Source organism: Corvus hawaiiensis, mitochondrion, assembly GCF_020740725.1.
Source record: "Corvus hawaiiensis isolate SB33 mitochondrion, complete genome".
Taxonomy (NCBI): Eukaryota; Metazoa; Chordata; class Aves; order Passeriformes; family Corvidae; genus Corvus; species Corvus hawaiiensis.
This window is the reverse complement of record NC_026783.1, coordinates 1-16,281: the sequence shown is the minus strand read 5'-3', so window position 1 is coordinate 16,281 and position 16,281 is coordinate 1. Positions and strand designations below refer to the sequence as shown.

Sequence of the window (16,281 nt, the reverse complement as noted above, 5' to 3'; positions counted from 1 at the left end):
GCTACGCACTTGAAGGGTTTAATGAAGAGACCCCAAAAAGAAAACAAGCGCCAAGTCGGTCGGATGCCGCGATCACGAGGCAAAGGGAGGATTATGCATCCGACCACTTGCATCTGTGAAGAGCAATAAGGAGGGAAAGATCCAAGTTATGGCCCTGAAATAGGAACCAGAGGCGCAAAAGTGCAAGTTGGGCGAGGGTGTAGGGGGAAAGTATGGTCCTGAAGCTGGTAGCCGTGGGCAGCACCTACGTCGAGTAGCTCGGTTCTCGTGAGGATTACGATTAATAGATAACCAGGTTCTCTGGCTTGGGAGCTCTTGAGAGTAATAGGACTGGGAGTTTACTGTGGGGATGGACTGAAACGTATGGGACTGGGAATTCATTGGGGTACTAGGATATTCCTCGTTTACCGGAGTGAATTGTTATGCAAGGTGAAACTTACTCGATCTCGGGTGACGCTTGTCTTGTGTGGTTGGTAGGATTACCTGGGTTTATTGTACCTGTGGTAAGGATGTGCCTAGAAGGTTATCTGTCCGTTTGGGTTGTTATGGGCGATGATATTTGAGTTTGGTTAGGTCTCGCATTACTAGTTATGTGAATTATCCTACATGCATATCATGTATAATGTGGACGAGAATTGTATGCAAAGAAATACATAGCCAAAATCCCATGTAAAAACATGGGGGGGGGAAGGGGGGGGTTCCTGTAGTTAAAGTTTTATAATAACGGTTTTTCATACCGTAGTTCTTGGGGAGGATCCAAGCAGGAACCTATGATAAATTTTGTACTATTTATAAGCCTATGCTTTGTTTTAGGGGGGTTAGCGGTTGCGTCTAACCCTTCTCCTTATTATGGGGTGGTGGGTCTGGTTGTGGCTTCTATTGCGGGATGTGGGTGACTGGTAAGTATGGGGGTTTCTTTCATTTCTTTAGTACTAGTTATAGTGTATTTAGGGGGAATGCTAGTGGTATTTGTTTATTCGGTGTCGCTGGCAGCGGACCCTTATCCTGAATCTTGAGGTGACTGACGGGTTGTTGGTTATGGTGTTGGTATGGGGCTGGTTGTTGTTATTGTGGGGGTTGTTACGGGGGCGTTTTCTGAAGTGGTTATGGGGGGTGATACGGTGAATAATGGAGGCCTGTCGTGAATTCGAACTGATTTTAGTGGAGTAGCTATGTTTTACTCGTCTGGATCAGGGCTGCTTTTAATTGCAGGATGAGGTCTACTGTTAACACTGTTTGTGGTTTTAGAACTTGTGCGGGGATTATCTCGGGGGGCAATTCGGGCGGTTTAACTGGTAAGTCAGAGAGTAGTTTAATTGAAAATACCAGCTTTGGGAGTTGGTGATAAAGGTTTGACTCCTTTCTTTCTGATTTATGTGGAAACTCTAAGAAGATGTTTAGTCTTCAATCTTTGGCTTACAAGACCAATGTTTTTATAAACTATTAGAGTTGATTAGAGTTTGAGTATTTTGTTTTCTAGCGCACTCACGATAGGGAATAGGATTAGAATGATTGCGAAGTAGGTGAAGGAGGCTAGTTGGCCGATGATGATGAACGGGTGTTCTACCGGTTGGCTTCCTACTCATGTTAGGATTAAGAGGTCTGCGACTAGAGTTCAGAATAGGATTTGTGATAGAGGTCGGAAGGTCATGGAACGTTGTTTAGAGACATGAAGGAAGGGGATTAGGAATAGGACTAGGACTGAGGCAGCTAGGGCTAGGACTCCTCCTAGTTTGTTTGGGATAGATCGGAGAATGGCGTATGCAAATAGGAAGTATCATTCGGGTTTAATGTGCGGAGGTGTGGCCAGAGGGTTGGCGGGCGTGAAATTTTCTGGGTCTCCTAGGAGGTTTGGGGAGAATAGAGCTAGGGTAATCAGCGGGATGATTATTAGTGCGAATCCTAGTAAGTCTTTGATGGAGTAGTATGGGTGGAATGGAATTTTGTCGCAGTCTGAGGGAATGCCTAGTGGATTGTTTGAGCCTGTTTCGTGGAGGAAGGTTAGGTGCACTAGTGTTAGGCCTGCGATTACGAAAGGGAGAATGAAGTGGAAGGCGAAAAATCGGGTTAGTGTAGGGTTGTCTACTGAGAATCCGCCTCATAGTCATTCTACTAGTGTTTGTCCAATGTATGGGATTGCTGAGAAGAGGTTTGTGATGACTGTTGCCCCTCAGAAGGATATTTGTCCTCAAGGCAGAACATATCCTACGAAGGCAGTTGCTATTAGTGTAAGGAGAAGGATTACTCCGATATTTCAGGTTTTTTTGTTTAGGTATGAACCGTAATAAATTCCTCGGCCGATGTGTAGGTAGATGCAAATGAAAAAGAATGAGGCTCCGTTTGCGTGGAGGTTTCGGATTAGTCATCCGAATTGTACGTCTCGGCATGTGTGGGCCACAGAGGTGAAAGCTAGGGAGGTGTCTGCTGTGTAGTGTATGGCTAGTAGTAGGCCTGTGATGATTTGTACAGTTAGACATAGGCCTAGTAAGGATCCGAAGTTTCATCAAGCTGAGATGTTTGATGGGGTTGGAAGGTCAATTAGGGAGTTGTTGATGATTTTTAGTAGTGGATGGTTTTTTCGTAGATTTAGGGCCATTAGGTTTGGTTCTGTATGTAGATAGTAGGATGATGAAGATTGATAGGGCGAATGACCCTAGGTAGGCTTTAATTAGTCCTGTGTGGAAGGTGGTAGCGGTTTTTGATGCTATTATTTGCAGGTTGGCTAGTCCTTCAGGGCCTAGGAGTTTGTATCAGGAGAGGTCAATTAGGTGGGAGGCAATGTTTTGGCCGCCGCTTAGTAGTTTTGTTGAGATGAATCGGTGTACTAGGGGATTAAAGTATCCTAGGGTTGTAGAGAAGTTTGAGAAGCGATTCTGTTTAGGGAGGATTAAGGCTTGAGTTATTTTTGAGAGCTCTAGGGCTAGGACGACTCCTAGTAGTGTTACTACAAGAGCTGTAATTTTGATGGATAGTGGTATAGTTATTGGTGGGGTTTTTGCGGGTGGGATATATGAGGTGATTAGGAATCCTGCTACGATGCTTCCTAGTGCAAGACGAGTGATTGAAGAGAGGACTGCTGGGTTGTTTTCGTTTATAGGGGTTAGAGGAGGGATTCGAACGTACCCTGTTTGGACTAGTAGGGTTATTCGAATGGTATAGACTGCAGTGAATGATGTGGCTAGGAGAGTTAGAACTAAGGCTCAGGCATTTAAGTATGAGGTGCTTAGGCTCTCGATGATTTGGTCTTTGGAGTAGAATCCTGCTAGGAATGGTGTTCCTATTAGGGCTAGGTTTCCGATAGTTATGCATGAAGTTGTTGTTGGTAGTATTTTTTGAAGGCCTCCTATTTTTCGAATGTCTTGTTCGCCGTTGAGGCTGTGGATGATTGTTCCGGAACATAGGAATAGTATGGCTTTGAAAAATGCGTGGGTTGAAATGTGTAGGAAAGCTAGTTGGGGTAGGTTTAGGCCGATTGTGACTATTATCAGGCCTAGTTGGCTAGATGTGGAAAAAGCGATGATTTTTTTAATGTCATTTTGAGTCAGGGCGCAGGTAGCTGCAAATAGTGTGGAGAGGGCGCCTAGGCATAGACATAGGGATAGGGCAGTGGGGTTGTTGTGGAAGAGGGGGTGAGTTCGGATGAGTAGGAAGATTCCGGCGACTACTATAGTGCTGGAGTGGAGTAAGGCGGATACGGGGGTTGGGCCTTCTATTGCAGCTGGTAGTCATGGGTGAAGGCCGAATTGGGCGGATTTGCCGGCCGCGGCTAAAATTAGGCCTAGTAGTGGCAGGGTAGGAGTTTGGTCTTGAGACGAGATTTGTTGAATTTCTCATGTGTTTATGGTGGAGGCTAGTCATGCCATGCATATGATTAGGCCTACGTCTCCGACTCGGTTGTATAGTACGGCTTGTAGGGCAGCAGTATTTGCTTCTGCTCGGCCGTGTCATCAGCTAATTAGTAGGAAGGATATGATTCCTACCCCCTCTCATCCGATGAATAGTAGGAACAGGTTGTTGGAGATAATTAGGATGAGTATGGCAATTAGGAATAGGAGGAGAAAGGTAAAAAATTTTGTGATGTGCGGGTCTGAGGCTATGTATCATGTTGCAAATTGTAGGATTGATCAGGAGACGAATAGGGCGATTGGGAAGAAGGTTAGTGAGTAGAAATCTATTGTTAGGCTGATAGGAATTTTAAAGTTTATAATGAATTTTCATTCTCAGAAAGAGGTTAGGCTTTCTATTCCTGAGTGAATGTATATGGTTATGGGGATTAGGCTGATTAGGAAGGAAGTTTTGACAGTATTTGTGATGATAGTCGGGGTGTTTTTTAAACTGTCTGATAGTATTGGGAAGATGATTGGGGTGCAGAGGACTGCTAGGGTGAGTAGTATGAATGTGTTCAGGATGAGTATTTGATCCATTACTTTCACTTGGATTTGCACCAAGATTACTGGTTCCTAAGACCATTGGATTACTATTATCCTTTGAAAGTAAGGGGGCTGAGGTTTTATACTCAGATGCAAGAATTAGCAGTTCTTGTTGGTTTAACCTCCCCTCGGCAAGTAAGAAGGGTCCAACTTCTATTTTTAGAATCACAATCTAATGTTTTGGTTAAACTATACTTGCATATGGGGACTCCTGAGATTAGTTCAGGTTTGAAAATAAGCAGGATTATGGGAATTATGTGTAGGGCTATCAGAAGGTGTTCTCGTGTAGAGGAATTTTGGATTGAGGTGATGTGGGATGGTAGTATTCCTCGTTGTGTTATTATTAGTATGTAGAGGGTGTATGAGGCGGTTAGTACAATTGTAGTTCCTGTTAAGATAATTGTCAGTGGGGATCAGTTGAATAGGGTTACTACAATAGTTAGTTCTGCTATGAGGTTGGTTGTTGGTGGTAGTGCTATGTTTGTCAGGTTTGCTAGTAGTCATCAGGTGGCCATAAGTGGTAGAAGTGGCTGCAGCCCTCGGGTTAGGAGAAGGATTCGGCTATGGGTTCGTTCGTAGTTTGTGTTGGCTAGACAGAATAGTATTGATGAAGTTAGGCCGTGGGAGATTATTAAGATCATTGCTCCTGAGAAGGCTCATTGGGTTTGGATTATGGTTGCAGCGATGACTAGTCCTATGTGGCTTACAGAGGAGTAGGCGATCAGGGATTTCAGGTCGATTTGTCGTAGGCAGATGGCGCTGGTTATTACTGCTCCTCATAGTGCTAGGGTAATGAATGGATAGTGCAGGTTATTTACGGAGGGGTCTACTAGGATAGTGATTCGTATAATACCGTAGCCGCCTAGTTTTAGGAGAAGAGCTGCTAGTAGTATTGATCCGGCGATTGGGGCTTCTACGTGTGCTTTTGGGAGTCATAGGTGCAGGCCATATAGGGGGGCTTTTACCATAAAGGCTAGTAGAAGGGCTAAGCTCGCTAGTAGGCCTGTTCAAGAGTTGTTTATTGTTGGGTGTGATAGTTTGAGTATGGGGAAGTATAATGTGCCGATTTGATTGTGCAGGTGGAGGATCGTGATTAGTAGGGGAAGAGAGCTGGCGAGTGTGTAAAATAGTAGATAAATGCCTGCATTCAGTCGCTCAGGTTGGTTTCCTCATCGTGTAATGAGGACTAGAGTTGGAATGAGGGTTGCTTCGAATGCAATGTAGAATAGTATTAGTTCTGAGGCTGAGAAGGCTAGTAGGATGAAAGGTTGTACTGTGATTACAGTTGTGATGAAAACTCGTTTACGGATGATTGGTTCTTGTTCTAGGTGGTTTTGGCTTGCTATGAGTATGAGGGGAAGTAGTCAGCACGATAGAACTAGTAGGGGGGAGGAAATCTGGTCAATTGAAGTTCAGTGGGTCAGCCCTTTGCTTGGGTAGTATGTTGGGACGAGTCATTGGAGGCTGACAGTGGCAATTAATAGGCTGTGTGTTGTGACGTTGGTTCATAGGTGTTTGCAAGGGGAGAGGAAGGTTAGTGGCAGGAGTATGATGGTTGGAATGATGATTTTTAGCATTGTAGTAGGTTAAAGTTGTGTAGGTGGTCCGAGCCATGGGTTCGGGTAGAGGCAACTAGCAGGGCTAGGCCTGTTGCTGCTTCGCAGGCGGAGAATGCTAGTATTAGAAGTGGTAGTAGGGTGGCAGATGTTGTTTGGGTCTGAATAGGTCATATGGATAGGGCGATGTATATGGAGAGTATTATGCTTTCTAGACATAGTAGTGCAGAGATTAGGTGTGTGCGGTGGAAGGCTAGACCCAGGCTGCTTAGGGTGAAGGCGGAGAAAAAGCTTAATTGTAGGGCAGACATTAAGAAAGTTATAGGGTGTGAGCTATAATCTGTTGAGTCGAAGTCAACTGTCTTGATTAGACTAACTTTCTGTTATTCTGCCCATTCTAATCCTCCTTGATTTCATTCGTAAATTAGGCCTAGAGTTAGGAGGAGAATAAGGATGGAAGATCATGTTAGTGTAGTGGTAGGGGTTTGTAGTTGCATGGCCCATGGTAATGGTAGGAGCAGAGCAATTTCCAGGTCAAATAGTAGAAACAGGATCGCTACTAGGAAGAATCGAATTGAAAATGGCAGCCGGGCGGACCCTAGTGGGTCAAATCCACATTCATATGGGGATAGTTTCTCCGAGTCTGGGTTTATTTGTGCTAGTCAGAAATTTAATGCGGTCAGGATTACACTTAGAATTAAAGATGAGGCTATTATGAATAGGATTATGTTCATTACTCTTCTCTGGGTTTAAACCAGATTCTAAGGATTGGAAGTCGATTGTAATTAATATACTAGAAGAGTAAGATCCTCATCAGTAGATGGTCATATAGAGGAATAGTCATACGACGTCTACAAAGTGTCAGTATCAAGCTGCTGCTTCAAAGCCAAAGTGGTGTTTTGGTGTAAAATGGTATTTGATTAGGCGTAGGAGGCATACTAGGAGGAATGTGGAACCAATGATTACGTGGAGGCCGTGGAATCCAGTTGCTACGAAAAAGGTAGAACCGTATACCCCATCAGCAATGGAGAATGGAGCTTCATAGTATTCTATGGCCTGTAGGCCAGTGAAGTAGAAGCCTAGAAGAACTGTTAGGGCTAGGGCGTGGATTGCTTGTTTTCGGTTGGCCTCTATGATGCTGTGATGTGCTCATGTGACTGTAACCCCTGAAGCAAGTAGGATGGCAGTGTTTAGGAGGGGGACGTCTATTGGGTTTAGAGGTTTGATCCCAACTGGAGGTCACTGCCCTCCTAGCTCTGGTGTTGGGGCGAGGCTGGAGTGGAAGAATGCTCAAAAGAAACCTAGGAAGAAAAAGGCTTCTGATGTGATGAATAGTACTATTCCATATCGTAGGCCTTTTTGTACTGTGGGTGTGTGGTGGCCTTGGAATGTGCTTTCTCGGATGATGTCACGTCATCATTGAAACATGACTAGGGCAGTAGAGGTAAGTCCAGTGATTAGTAGGTAGGGTGAGTTGTGGTGAAATCACATGGTTAGGCCTGATGTAGTAAGGAGAGCAGCGGTTGCTCCTAGGATGGGTCATGGGCTTGGGTCAACTATGTGGTAGGAGTGTGCTTGGTGAGTCATTGGTGGTTAGATGTTTTCTTGTAGGTATAGGCTTAGTAGTAGTACGAAGACGTAGGCCTGGATCATGGCTACTGCTACTTCTAGGATTGTGAGTAGGAGTAGAATTAGCAGTGTTAGTAGTGAGATTGTTGGTATTGTTGAGGCCAGGGCGACGGTGGCTGTTGAAATAAGTTGGATTAGTAGGTGGCCTGCCGTAAGGTTGGCTGTGAGGCGAACACCTAGGGCTAGGGGACGAATAAGGAGGCTAGTTGTTTCAATGAGGATTAGGGCCGGGATTAATGGAGTTGGGGTGCCTTCTGGTAGGAGGTGGCCTAGAGAGATTGAGGGTTGGTTTCGTAGCCCTACAAGCAGGGTGGCAAGTCATAGAGGAACTGCTAGGGCTAGGTTTATAGAAAGTTGGGTTGTAGGTGTAAATGTGTAGGGTAGTAGGCCTAACAGGTTAGTAAGTAGCAGGAATATTATTAGTGATGTTAGGATTAAAGCTCATTTATGTCCTTTGTTGCTTAGTGGTATTATTAGTTGTTTTGTGACTAGGTTAATGAATCATGTTTGTAGGGTAGATAGGCGATCGGTGATTCATCGGTTACCTTGGGTGGGTAGTAAGAGAGCAGGAAATGTCATTGCGATTAGGATTAGTGGGATACCTAGTAGGGATGGGCTTGAGAATTGGTTGAAGAAGCTTAGGTTCATGGTCAGGTTCAGGGGGAGGTGGTCAGGGTTGTTTGGGTTTTACTTAGTGGAGGATTTATGGAAATAAAGGATAGGAGTTTGGGTTGGATGATTATGGAGTAAGTGAGTCACGAAGTTAGCATGATAAAAAATCATGGGTTTGGGTTTAGTTGGGGCATATCATTAAGGAGGATGGATAGTCCTCTTTCTCTAGCTTAAAAGGCTAGTGCTGGTTCATAGCTTCTTAATGATTAGGATGATAGTAGAGAAGATCAGTTCTCGAAGTCAGCGAGTGGGGCGGATTCAACTACAATTGGTATGAAGCTGTGATTAGCCCCGCAGATTTCTGAGCACTGGCCGTAGAACACTCCAGGTCGGGTGGCAGTAAATGAGGTTTGATTTAGTCGTCCTGGGATTGCGTCAGTTTTTACGCCTAGGCTTGGGACGGCTCATGAGTGGAGTACGTCATCGGCAGTAACGATGACTCGAACTAGCGACTCTATTGGGACTACTGCACGGTGGTCCACTTCTAGAAGTCGGAAGTGGCCTAGTGGTAGGTCTGCAGTTGGTGTCATGTAGGAGTCAAATGTTAGGTCCTTGAAGTCGGTGTATTCATAAGTTCAGTATCATTGGTGCCCAATGGCTTTTAGTGTTAGGTCGGGCTCGTTGATTTCATCCATTATGTATAGAATTCGTAGGGATGGTAGAGCAAGTATGATTAATACAGCTGCAGGGAGGATTGTTCAGACAAGTTCGATTTCTTGTGCATCGACTGTGCTAGATGATAGTTTTTCGGTGAGTATTGTGGTTAGTAGATATAGTACCAGGCTGCAGATAGCTAGGGCAGTTATTAGAGCGTGGTCATGGAATTCTACTAGTTCTTCTATGATAGGGGATGAAGCGTCTTGAAAACCGAATTGTATGTGGTTGGCCATTTTTGTGTTGAGGTGTACTGGATTTTCACCTGTAATTTAGTCTTGACAAGACTATGTTATGATTTTACTAACACCTCTAAATGAGAAAGAAGCATAAGTGGTTTGATGCGGTTGGCTTGAAACCAACATATGGGGGTTCGACTCCTTCCTTTCTTGTGTTTGGACGAAGGCTGGTTCTTCAAATGTGTGGAATGGGGGTGGGCAGCCGTGGATTCATTCAACGTTTGTGTTGATTAGCTCTGGTTGTAGGGCTTTACGTTTGGATGCGAAAGCTTCTCAGATGATGAACATTAGCATGATCACGGCAGTTAGGGAGATTAGTGATCCTACTGATGAAATAGTATTTCATAGGGTGTAGGCGTCTGGGTAGTCTGAGTATCGTCGTGGCATACCGGCTAGTCCAAGGAAGTGTTGAGGGAAGAAAGTGAGGTTTACTCCCACAAATATTACTCCGAAGTGAATTTTAGCTCATGTGGAGTGTAGGGTGTATCCGGTGAATAGTGGGAATCAGTGGGTAAATCCTGCTAGGATTGCAAATACTGCGCCCATGGACAGTACGTAGTGGAAGTGAGCTACTACGTAGTAGGTGTCGTGTAGGGCAATGTCTAGAGAGGAGTTTGCTAGGACAATTCCTGTCAGTCCGCCAATTGTGAAGAGGAAGATGAACCCTAGAGCTCACAGCATTGGTGGGTCTCATTTGATTGTTCCTCCGTGTAGAGTTGCTAGTCAGCTGAATACTTTAATTCCGGTTGGGATGGCAATGATTATAGTGGCAGATGTGAAGTACGCTCGAGTGTCTACATCCATTCCGACTGTAAACATGTGGTGTGCTCAAACGATAAAGCCTAGGAATCCGATGGATAGTATAGCTCATACTATTCCTATGTAGCCAAATGGTTCTTTTTTCCCTGCGTAGTATGCTACGACGTGAGAAATGATACCGAATCCTGGTAGAATTAGGATATAAACTTCTGGGTGCCCAAAGAATCAGAATAGATGTTGGTATAGTACTGGGTCTCCTCCTCCAGCTGGGTCAAAGAATGTAGTATTGAAGTTACGGTCTGTTAGGAGCATAGTGATTCCAGCAGCAAGTACAGGTAGGGAGAGAAGTAGTAGTACTGCAGTAATTAGTACGGATCACACGAATAGAGGGGTTTGATATTGTGATAGAGCTGGAGGTTTTATGTTGATTGCTGTGGTAATGAAATTAATTGCCCCTAGGATAGAGGAAATACCTGCTAGGTGTAGTGAGAAAATGGCTAGGTCGACTGAGGCTCCAGCATGGGCTAGGTTACCAGCTAGTGGTGGGTACACGGTTCATCCTGTCCCTACTCCTGATTCTACTGTGGAAGAGGCTAGAAGGAGAAGGAATGAGGGTGGTAGGAGTCAGAAGCTTATGTTGTTTATTCGTGGGAATGCTATGTCTGGGGCACCGATCATTAGGGGAACTAGTCAGTTTCCAAATCCTCCGATTATGATTGGTATTACTATGAAGAAGATTATGACGAAGGCATGAGCTGTAACGATTACGTTATAGATTTGATCGTCTCCTAGTAGAGCGCCTGGTTGGCCTAGTTCTGCTCGGATAAGGAGGCTTAGGGCGGTACCTACTATTCCGGCTCATGCTCCGAAGATTAGGTACAGAGTGCCAATGTCTTTGTGGTTGGTTGAGAATAGTCATCGGTTGGTGAAAGTCACGGGTAAGATGGCTGAGTGTATAAGCGTTAGGCTGTAGTCCTTTTTACAGAGGTTCAATTCCTCTTCTTATCGGCTCTGTAGTGAAGTTCATGGTGAGTTGCAAGCTCATTGATGTGTACTGACAGTGCACCGGAGTCTGTTAGGCAGAAGCCTGTTGGTTTTGGGCATATAGCTGTTAACTATAGTATCATGGGATCGAAGCCCATCTGTCTAGGGGTGTAAAATCCTAGCTTAATTAAAGCATCTGAGTTGCATTCAGGGGATGCAGGGTAACGTCCTGCGGATTTTAACAGAAACTAAGAGGGTCTAACTCTTGTTTAAGGCTTTGAAGGCCTTCGGTTTCAGTAAACCTAAGTTTCTCTTTAAATAATGGTAATAAGTATGGGGGAAGCTGGGAGGAGCATGATGGATAGTGTGGTTAGAACGGCGATTGAGGAGTTAATTGGTTTATTGGTATGTCACTGTTTCATGTGGTTTGTTGTGTGAGGTGGAAGTGTGATTGTTGCACAATATGCAAGACGAAGATAGAAGAAGAGGCTTAGCAGTGAGAGAAGAGAGATAATGATTGCTGTTGGGGCTATGTCTTGTTTAGTTAGTTCTTGAATAATGAGTCATTTTGGGAGGAAGCCAGTCAGAGGGGGGAGGCCGGCTAATGATAGGAGTGTTAGTAGGAGGATTGTGCTAAGTGAAGGTGCTTTTGTTCATGCGGTTATTAGTGTTGATAGGTTTAGGACTTTTATTGAGTTTAGGGTTAGGAATACGGCAGCAGTCATTATGGCGTATAGGTAGAAGTTGAGGAGAGTAAGTTTAGGATAGTAGATCAGGATAATGGCCATTCAGCCTAGGTGAGAGATAGAGGAGAAGGCCATAATTTTTCGGGTTTGTGTTTGGTTTAATCCTATTCAGCCTCCTAGGGCTACGGAAAGAATGGCTAGGGTGGTTAGTAGCGCAGGGTTGAGGGACAGGGAAGTTATATAGAGTAGGGTAATTGGTGGGAATTTCATAACTGTGGATAGGAGAAGGCCAGTAATGAGGGGGGAGCCTTGCAGGACTTCTGGGAATCAGAAGTGGAAAGGTACCAGCCCTAGCTTCATTGAAATGGCTGCAGTTAGGATAAGGGAGGATGTTGGGTGGGTTATCTGGGTGATGTCTCACTGCCCAGTATATCATGCATTAGTCATGCTGGAGAATAGCACTAGGGTTGAGGCGGTTGCTTGGACTAGAAAGTACTTGGTTGCTGCCTCAATGGCTCGGGGGTGGTGAGATTTTGAGATTAGGGGTAAAATAGCGAGCGTATTGATCTCAAGACCGGTTCAGGCCATGATTCAATGGTTACTTGAAATTGTGATGGTTGTTCCTAGGAGTAGGCTAGTGACAAAAATTAGTTTTGCCTGTGGGTTCATTAGCAGGGGAAGGGGTTAAACCATCATTTTCGGGGTATGGGCCCGATAGCTTGATTAGCTGACCCTACTAGAAAATAATATAAAGGAAGTATGGAGGGTTTTGATCTCTCTTGTACAGGTTCGATTCCTGTTTTTCTAGAATGTAGGAAATGAGAGGGCTGGTGTACCTCTATGTTCACTTTATCATAGTGACCCTTTTGATGTTCAGGCACATTTCCTGGTGGTTCCTTAGGTATGGAGGTAGGCCTGCATAGGAAATTGGCATGCTAATGTGTCACAGACATAGGGCGAGTGCTAATGGTAGGAAATTTTTTCATAGTAAGTGTATTAGTTGGTCGTATCGGAATCGTGGGTAGGAGGCACGGATTCATAGGAACCCTATGGATAGAAGAAGGACTTTTGTGGCTAGGATAACAGGGAAAAGTTCTTGGGGTGGGTTGTATAGGCTAGGGTTGAAGAATAGGATTACGGTTAGTGTATTTATAAGTATGATGTTTGCGTATTCTGCTAGGAAAAATAAGGCGAATGGCCCTGCAGCATATTCTACGTTGAACCCTGAAACTAGTTCTGATTCTCCTTCTGTGAGGTCGAATGGAGCGCGGTTTGTTTCGGCTAGTGTAGACACATATCATATTATGGCGAGAGGTCAGCAAGAGAAGATCAGAAATAGGGGCTCTTGGACGACTGCTAGGGTGCTTAGGGTGTAATTTCCGCTAAGAAGGATAATGGATAGTAGGATAATTGCTAGGGTGACCTCATATGAAATTGTTTGGGCTACTGCCCGTAGGGACCCGATTAGGGCATATTTTGAGTTGGAGGCTCATCCAGATCATAGGATGGAGTATACTGCTAGACTTGACATGGCTAGTATGAATAGTAGCCCAAGGTTTATGTCTGCGAGGGGAAATGGGATTGGAAGTGGGGTCCAGATAGTAATTGCTAGTAAGAGGGCCAGCATTGGGGTAGTAATAAACAGGATTGGGGAGGATGTTGATGGGCGGATTGGCTCTTTGATGAACAGTTTTACTCCATCTGCTACGGGTTGTAGGAGCCCGAAAGGGCCTACAACATTAGGGCCTTTTCGACCCTGCATGTAGCTTAAGATTTTGCGTTCTACTAGGGTTAGAAAGGCTACGGCGATTAGAATGGGGATAGCATAAGAAAGTGCTATAATGAGGTTGACTAGGATAGGGTAGTTGGCCATTTTAAGTTCAGCTAGGGAGAGGATTTGAACCTCTGATATAAAGGACTTAAGCCTTTTGCATTTTCCGAGCTCTGCCACGCTAGCTGGTCCTTTTCTAGGACGTGGTTGTAGTGTGATAGCCTTTCGTAATTTAGTTGGATTCATTACTTAAGGCGAAGGCTTGCCTGTAGTATTGGCCTCACTTTTCCTGTCCTTTCGTACTGGGAAGAGTTCATCATAGATGGAAACCGACCTGGATTGCTCCGGTCTGAACTCAGATCACGTAGGACTATTAATCGTTGAACAAACGAACCCTTGGTAGCGGCTGCACCACCAGGATGTCCTGATCCAACATCGAGGTCGTAAACCTCCCCGTCGATACGGACTCTCGGAGGAGATTGCGCTGTTATCCCTGGGGTAACTTGGTCCATTGATCAATTATATTGGGTCTGGGTGCTATTCGCACGTTGAGTGGTCGCTCTCAGTCTAGAGTTGTGGTCTAATTTTTGGAGGATTTGTTTTTCTCCAAGGTCGCCCCAACCGAAAAATGCAGGCCAGTTCCCTGTAAAGCGTGTACCCAGTGGGTGTGAATGTGGGGAGGGGTGGCTGCTGATTTTTAAGCTCCACAGGGTCTTCTCGTCTTATGTAGTTATCCCTGCTTTCGCACAGGGAGATCAATTTCACCGATCACCTGTAAGAGACAGTTAAGACCTCGTTTAGCCATTCATACGGGTCCCGATTTATGAGACAATTGATTGCGCTACCTTTGCACGGTTAGGATACCGCGGCCGTTAAACACTAAGTCACAGGGCAGGCATCACCTCCAATACTTGTTTGCTGTTTGCTGAAGGCTATGTTTTTGGTAAACAGTCGGGCCTTGATGTGTTTGCCTAGTTCCTTTTACAGGTTTTAATCTTTCTTAATGGACGCTCCTCTGTCGGGTTAACAATTTACCTGATACTCTGCTTGTTTGATTTGTCGTATCTTGGTGGTTTGTTAATAATGTAAAGATGTAAGCTTGCGTCGTAGAGGGAGGACCCTGGTTACTCATTCTAGCATTAATTCTCCTATTTACGTATAGGTTAGCCTGTTAATGATGAGGGAGTCATGAAGTTCTTATATTTTTTAGTCGAAGAGCTTTAACGCACTCTTTGTTGATGGCTGCTTGAAGGCCCACAGGAAATCTTTCTATAGATTATTTATCCGCTCGTAGAGATTGTATTCTTTTTTAAAGGAGCTGTACCCCCTTTAAATAGCCCTTAATTCGCTTCATTAGGGTTTGTTAGTTTCCTTGGAGAAGAATTAAGAGTGAACTAAGATTCGTTTCACAGGCAACCAGCTATCACCCAGCTCGATTGGCTTTTCACCTCTACTAGTAAGTCATCCCACTCTTTTGCAACAGAGACGGGTTCGCTCAATAATAGCTGCTCACAAGTAGCTCGCTTAGGTTTCGGGGTGGCAAACTTAAACTCATTTTGCTTGGTTTTTCTTGCTAGACCATGATGCAAAAGGTACAAGGTTGATCTTTGCTGTTTATAGCTTAGTTTTTTCATTATTATTTCATCTTTCCCTTACGGTACGTGATCTCTATCGCGCCAATGGGTGTCTTTTCTATCGCCTATACTAAGACTAGTAAATGCTTTAGTTTGGTGTATGTAGTAGCTTTGTTATTCCAGGTCAATGTAGTTGGGCTAGAATTTGGCATCAAGACGATCTGGTGTTAGCAGACATCTTTCAGGTGTAAGCTGAATGCTTTTGTTTAAGCTACGTCTTGGTTGTCTAAGTACACCTTCCGGTACACTTACCTTGTTACGACTTGCCTCCTCTTTAGCTGGATAGCGTATTAATGTAATAGGGGTTTGGGTCGCTTGTGAGGAGGGTGACGGGCGGTATGTACGCGTCCCAGAGCCGGCTTAAAGAGGGCTCGATTGTCCCACTTTACTGCTAAATCCGCCTTCTAAGGGCCATTTCAGACCCTTTTGCCGTGATGTTCTAATCTAGAAAATGTAGCCCATTGCTTCCACTCCATGGGCTATACCTTGACCTGTCTTACTAGTGTGTTTGGACTATTGCGCTCACTGTTGAACCATCAGGGGGGGTGGGCTGGCGACGGCGGTATGTAGGCTGATTCAGCAAGGAGTGGTCAGGTAATATCGTGGATCATCGATTACAGAACAGGCTCCTCTAGGTGGGTTTGGGACACCGCCAAGTCCTTAGAGTTTTAAGCGTTTGTGCTCGTAGTTCTCGGGCGGATGCTCAGGTAGCATAGAGCATCAAGATTTAGGGCCAGGCATAGTGGGGTATCTAATCCCAGTTTGGCCCTGGCTTTCGTGGATTTCAATTAATCGTCAGCCTAAGATCTTCTTTGGTAGTTGGCCTTATGAGCATCTTGGGCTTATTACAGCTCAGTTGCTTTTTAATCTTAGTTACTTAGATAGCATGTTACCACCCTTTACGCCGTTATACTGTTAATTTGAGTCTCCTGTATGACCGCGGTGGCTGGCACAGGATTTACCGACCCTTAAGGTTGCCATGACTAAGTCAAGTTTACACTCATTGCTTAATGTTAACCACTGCTGAGTACCCGTGGGGGCGTGGCAAGTGCAAGGCGTCTTGGGCTACAATTGTGTGTGCCTGATACCCGCTCCTATCGACTTGGTTGAAGGGTGCCTAGGGCATTTACACTGGAACGCGGATACTTGCATGTATAATTCTGGCAAAAACCAACAGTAAGGTTAGGACTAAGTCTTTTGTCCATGGGTGTTTGTGGCAGCCGTCTTGACATCTTCAGTGTCATGCTTTGTTGTAAGCTACATGGAC

At 44.8% G+C, this 16,281-nt stretch overlaps 13 protein-coding genes across 13 annotated transcripts, besides 25 other annotated features; 1 reads left to right on the top strand and 12 right to left on the bottom strand. All coding sequences in view use genetic code 2, as the record gives it.

The window, feature by feature from the left end:
* Positions 1-697: part of a D loop that runs on past the window's edge.
* Positions 698-769, top strand: a tRNA (tRNA-Glu).
* A 1-nt stretch (position 770) lies between these two features.
* On the top strand, positions 771-1,292 carry ND6 (NADH dehydrogenase subunit 6). The gene has a single exon. It carries the CDS (start codon positions 771-773, stop codon positions 1,290-1,292), a length of 522 nt encoding a protein of 173 aa, YP_009129982.1.
* Positions 1,293-1,301: 9 nt separating this feature from the next.
* Positions 1,302-1,371, top strand: a tRNA (tRNA-Pro).
* A 10-nt stretch (positions 1,372-1,381) lies between these two features.
* Positions 1,382-1,450, bottom strand: a tRNA (tRNA-Thr).
* A 3-nt stretch (positions 1,451-1,453) lies between these two features.
* On the bottom strand, positions 1,454-2,596 carry CYTB (cytochrome b). Its single transcript has one exon. The coding sequence runs from the start codon at positions 2,594-2,596 to the stop codon at positions 1,454-1,456; it is 1,143 nt and encodes a 380-aa protein (YP_009129981.1).
* Positions 2,597-2,606: 10 nt separating this feature from the next.
* On the bottom strand, positions 2,607-4,424 carry ND5 (NADH dehydrogenase subunit 5). The gene has a single exon. It carries the CDS (start codon positions 4,422-4,424, stop codon positions 2,607-2,609), a length of 1,818 nt encoding a protein of 605 aa, YP_009129980.1.
* Positions 4,425-4,495, bottom strand: a tRNA (tRNA-Leu).
* Positions 4,496-4,559, bottom strand: a tRNA (tRNA-Ser).
* A 1-nt stretch (position 4,560) lies between these two features.
* Positions 4,561-4,629, bottom strand: a tRNA (tRNA-His).
* ND4 (NADH dehydrogenase subunit 4) lies at positions 4,630-6,007 on the bottom strand. Its single transcript has one exon. A coding segment is annotated over exon 1 (1,378 nt).
* On the bottom strand, positions 6,001-6,297 carry ND4L (NADH dehydrogenase subunit 4L). Its single transcript has one exon. It carries the CDS (start codon positions 6,295-6,297, stop codon positions 6,001-6,003), a length of 297 nt encoding a protein of 98 aa, YP_009129978.1.
* A 1-nt stretch (position 6,298) lies between these two features.
* Positions 6,299-6,368, bottom strand: a tRNA (tRNA-Arg).
* Position 6,369: 1 nt separating this feature from the next.
* ND3 (NADH dehydrogenase subunit 3) lies at positions 6,370-6,720 on the bottom strand. Its single transcript has one exon. It carries the CDS (start codon positions 6,718-6,720, stop codon positions 6,370-6,372), a length of 351 nt encoding a protein of 116 aa, YP_009129977.1.
* Positions 6,721-6,789, bottom strand: a tRNA (tRNA-Gly).
* Positions 6,790-7,573, bottom strand: COX3 (cytochrome c oxidase subunit III). Its single transcript has one exon. A coding segment is annotated over exon 1 (784 nt).
* A 6-nt stretch (positions 7,574-7,579) lies between these two features.
* On the bottom strand, positions 7,580-8,263 carry ATP6 (ATP synthase F0 subunit 6). Its single transcript has one exon. The coding sequence runs from the start codon at positions 8,261-8,263 to the stop codon at positions 7,580-7,582; it is 684 nt and encodes a 227-aa protein (YP_009129975.1).
* On the bottom strand, positions 8,254-8,421 carry ATP8 (ATP synthase F0 subunit 8). The gene has a single exon. The coding sequence runs from the start codon at positions 8,419-8,421 to the stop codon at positions 8,254-8,256; it is 168 nt and encodes a 55-aa protein (YP_009129974.1).
* Position 8,422: 1 nt separating this feature from the next.
* Positions 8,423-8,492, bottom strand: a tRNA (tRNA-Lys).
* Position 8,493: 1 nt separating this feature from the next.
* On the bottom strand, positions 8,494-9,177 carry COX2 (cytochrome c oxidase subunit II). The gene has a single exon. The coding sequence runs from the start codon at positions 9,175-9,177 to the stop codon at positions 8,494-8,496; it is 684 nt and encodes a 227-aa protein (YP_009129973.1).
* An 8-nt stretch (positions 9,178-9,185) lies between these two features.
* Positions 9,186-9,254, bottom strand: a tRNA (tRNA-Asp).
* Positions 9,255-9,259: 5 nt separating this feature from the next.
* Positions 9,260-9,333, top strand: a tRNA (tRNA-Ser).
* On the bottom strand, positions 9,325-10,875 carry COX1 (cytochrome c oxidase subunit I). The gene has a single exon. The coding sequence runs from the start codon at positions 10,873-10,875 to the stop codon at positions 9,325-9,327; it is 1,551 nt and encodes a 516-aa protein (YP_009129972.1).
* A 1-nt stretch (position 10,876) lies between these two features.
* Positions 10,877-10,947, top strand: a tRNA (tRNA-Tyr).
* Positions 10,947-11,013, top strand: a tRNA (tRNA-Cys).
* Positions 11,014-11,015: 2 nt separating this feature from the next.
* Positions 11,016-11,089, top strand: a tRNA (tRNA-Asn).
* Positions 11,090-11,095: 6 nt separating this feature from the next.
* Positions 11,096-11,164, top strand: a tRNA (tRNA-Ala).
* A 1-nt stretch (position 11,165) lies between these two features.
* Positions 11,166-11,235, bottom strand: a tRNA (tRNA-Trp).
* Positions 11,236-11,237: 2 nt separating this feature from the next.
* Positions 11,238-12,278, bottom strand: ND2 (NADH dehydrogenase subunit 2). Its single transcript has one exon. It carries the CDS (start codon positions 12,276-12,278, stop codon positions 11,238-11,240), a length of 1,041 nt encoding a protein of 346 aa, YP_009129971.1.
* Positions 12,279-12,347, bottom strand: a tRNA (tRNA-Met).
* Positions 12,347-12,417, top strand: a tRNA (tRNA-Gln).
* Positions 12,418-12,422: 5 nt separating this feature from the next.
* Positions 12,423-12,496, bottom strand: a tRNA (tRNA-Ile).
* An 8-nt stretch (positions 12,497-12,504) lies between these two features.
* ND1 (NADH dehydrogenase subunit 1) lies at positions 12,505-13,482 on the bottom strand. The gene has a single exon. It carries the CDS (start codon positions 13,480-13,482, stop codon positions 12,505-12,507), a length of 978 nt encoding a protein of 325 aa, YP_009129970.1.
* A 9-nt stretch (positions 13,483-13,491) lies between these two features.
* Positions 13,492-13,566, bottom strand: a tRNA (tRNA-Leu).
* Positions 13,567-15,165, bottom strand: an rRNA (16S ribosomal RNA).
* Positions 15,166-15,235, bottom strand: a tRNA (tRNA-Val).
* Positions 15,236-16,212, bottom strand: an rRNA (12S ribosomal RNA).
* Positions 16,213-16,281, bottom strand: a tRNA (tRNA-Phe).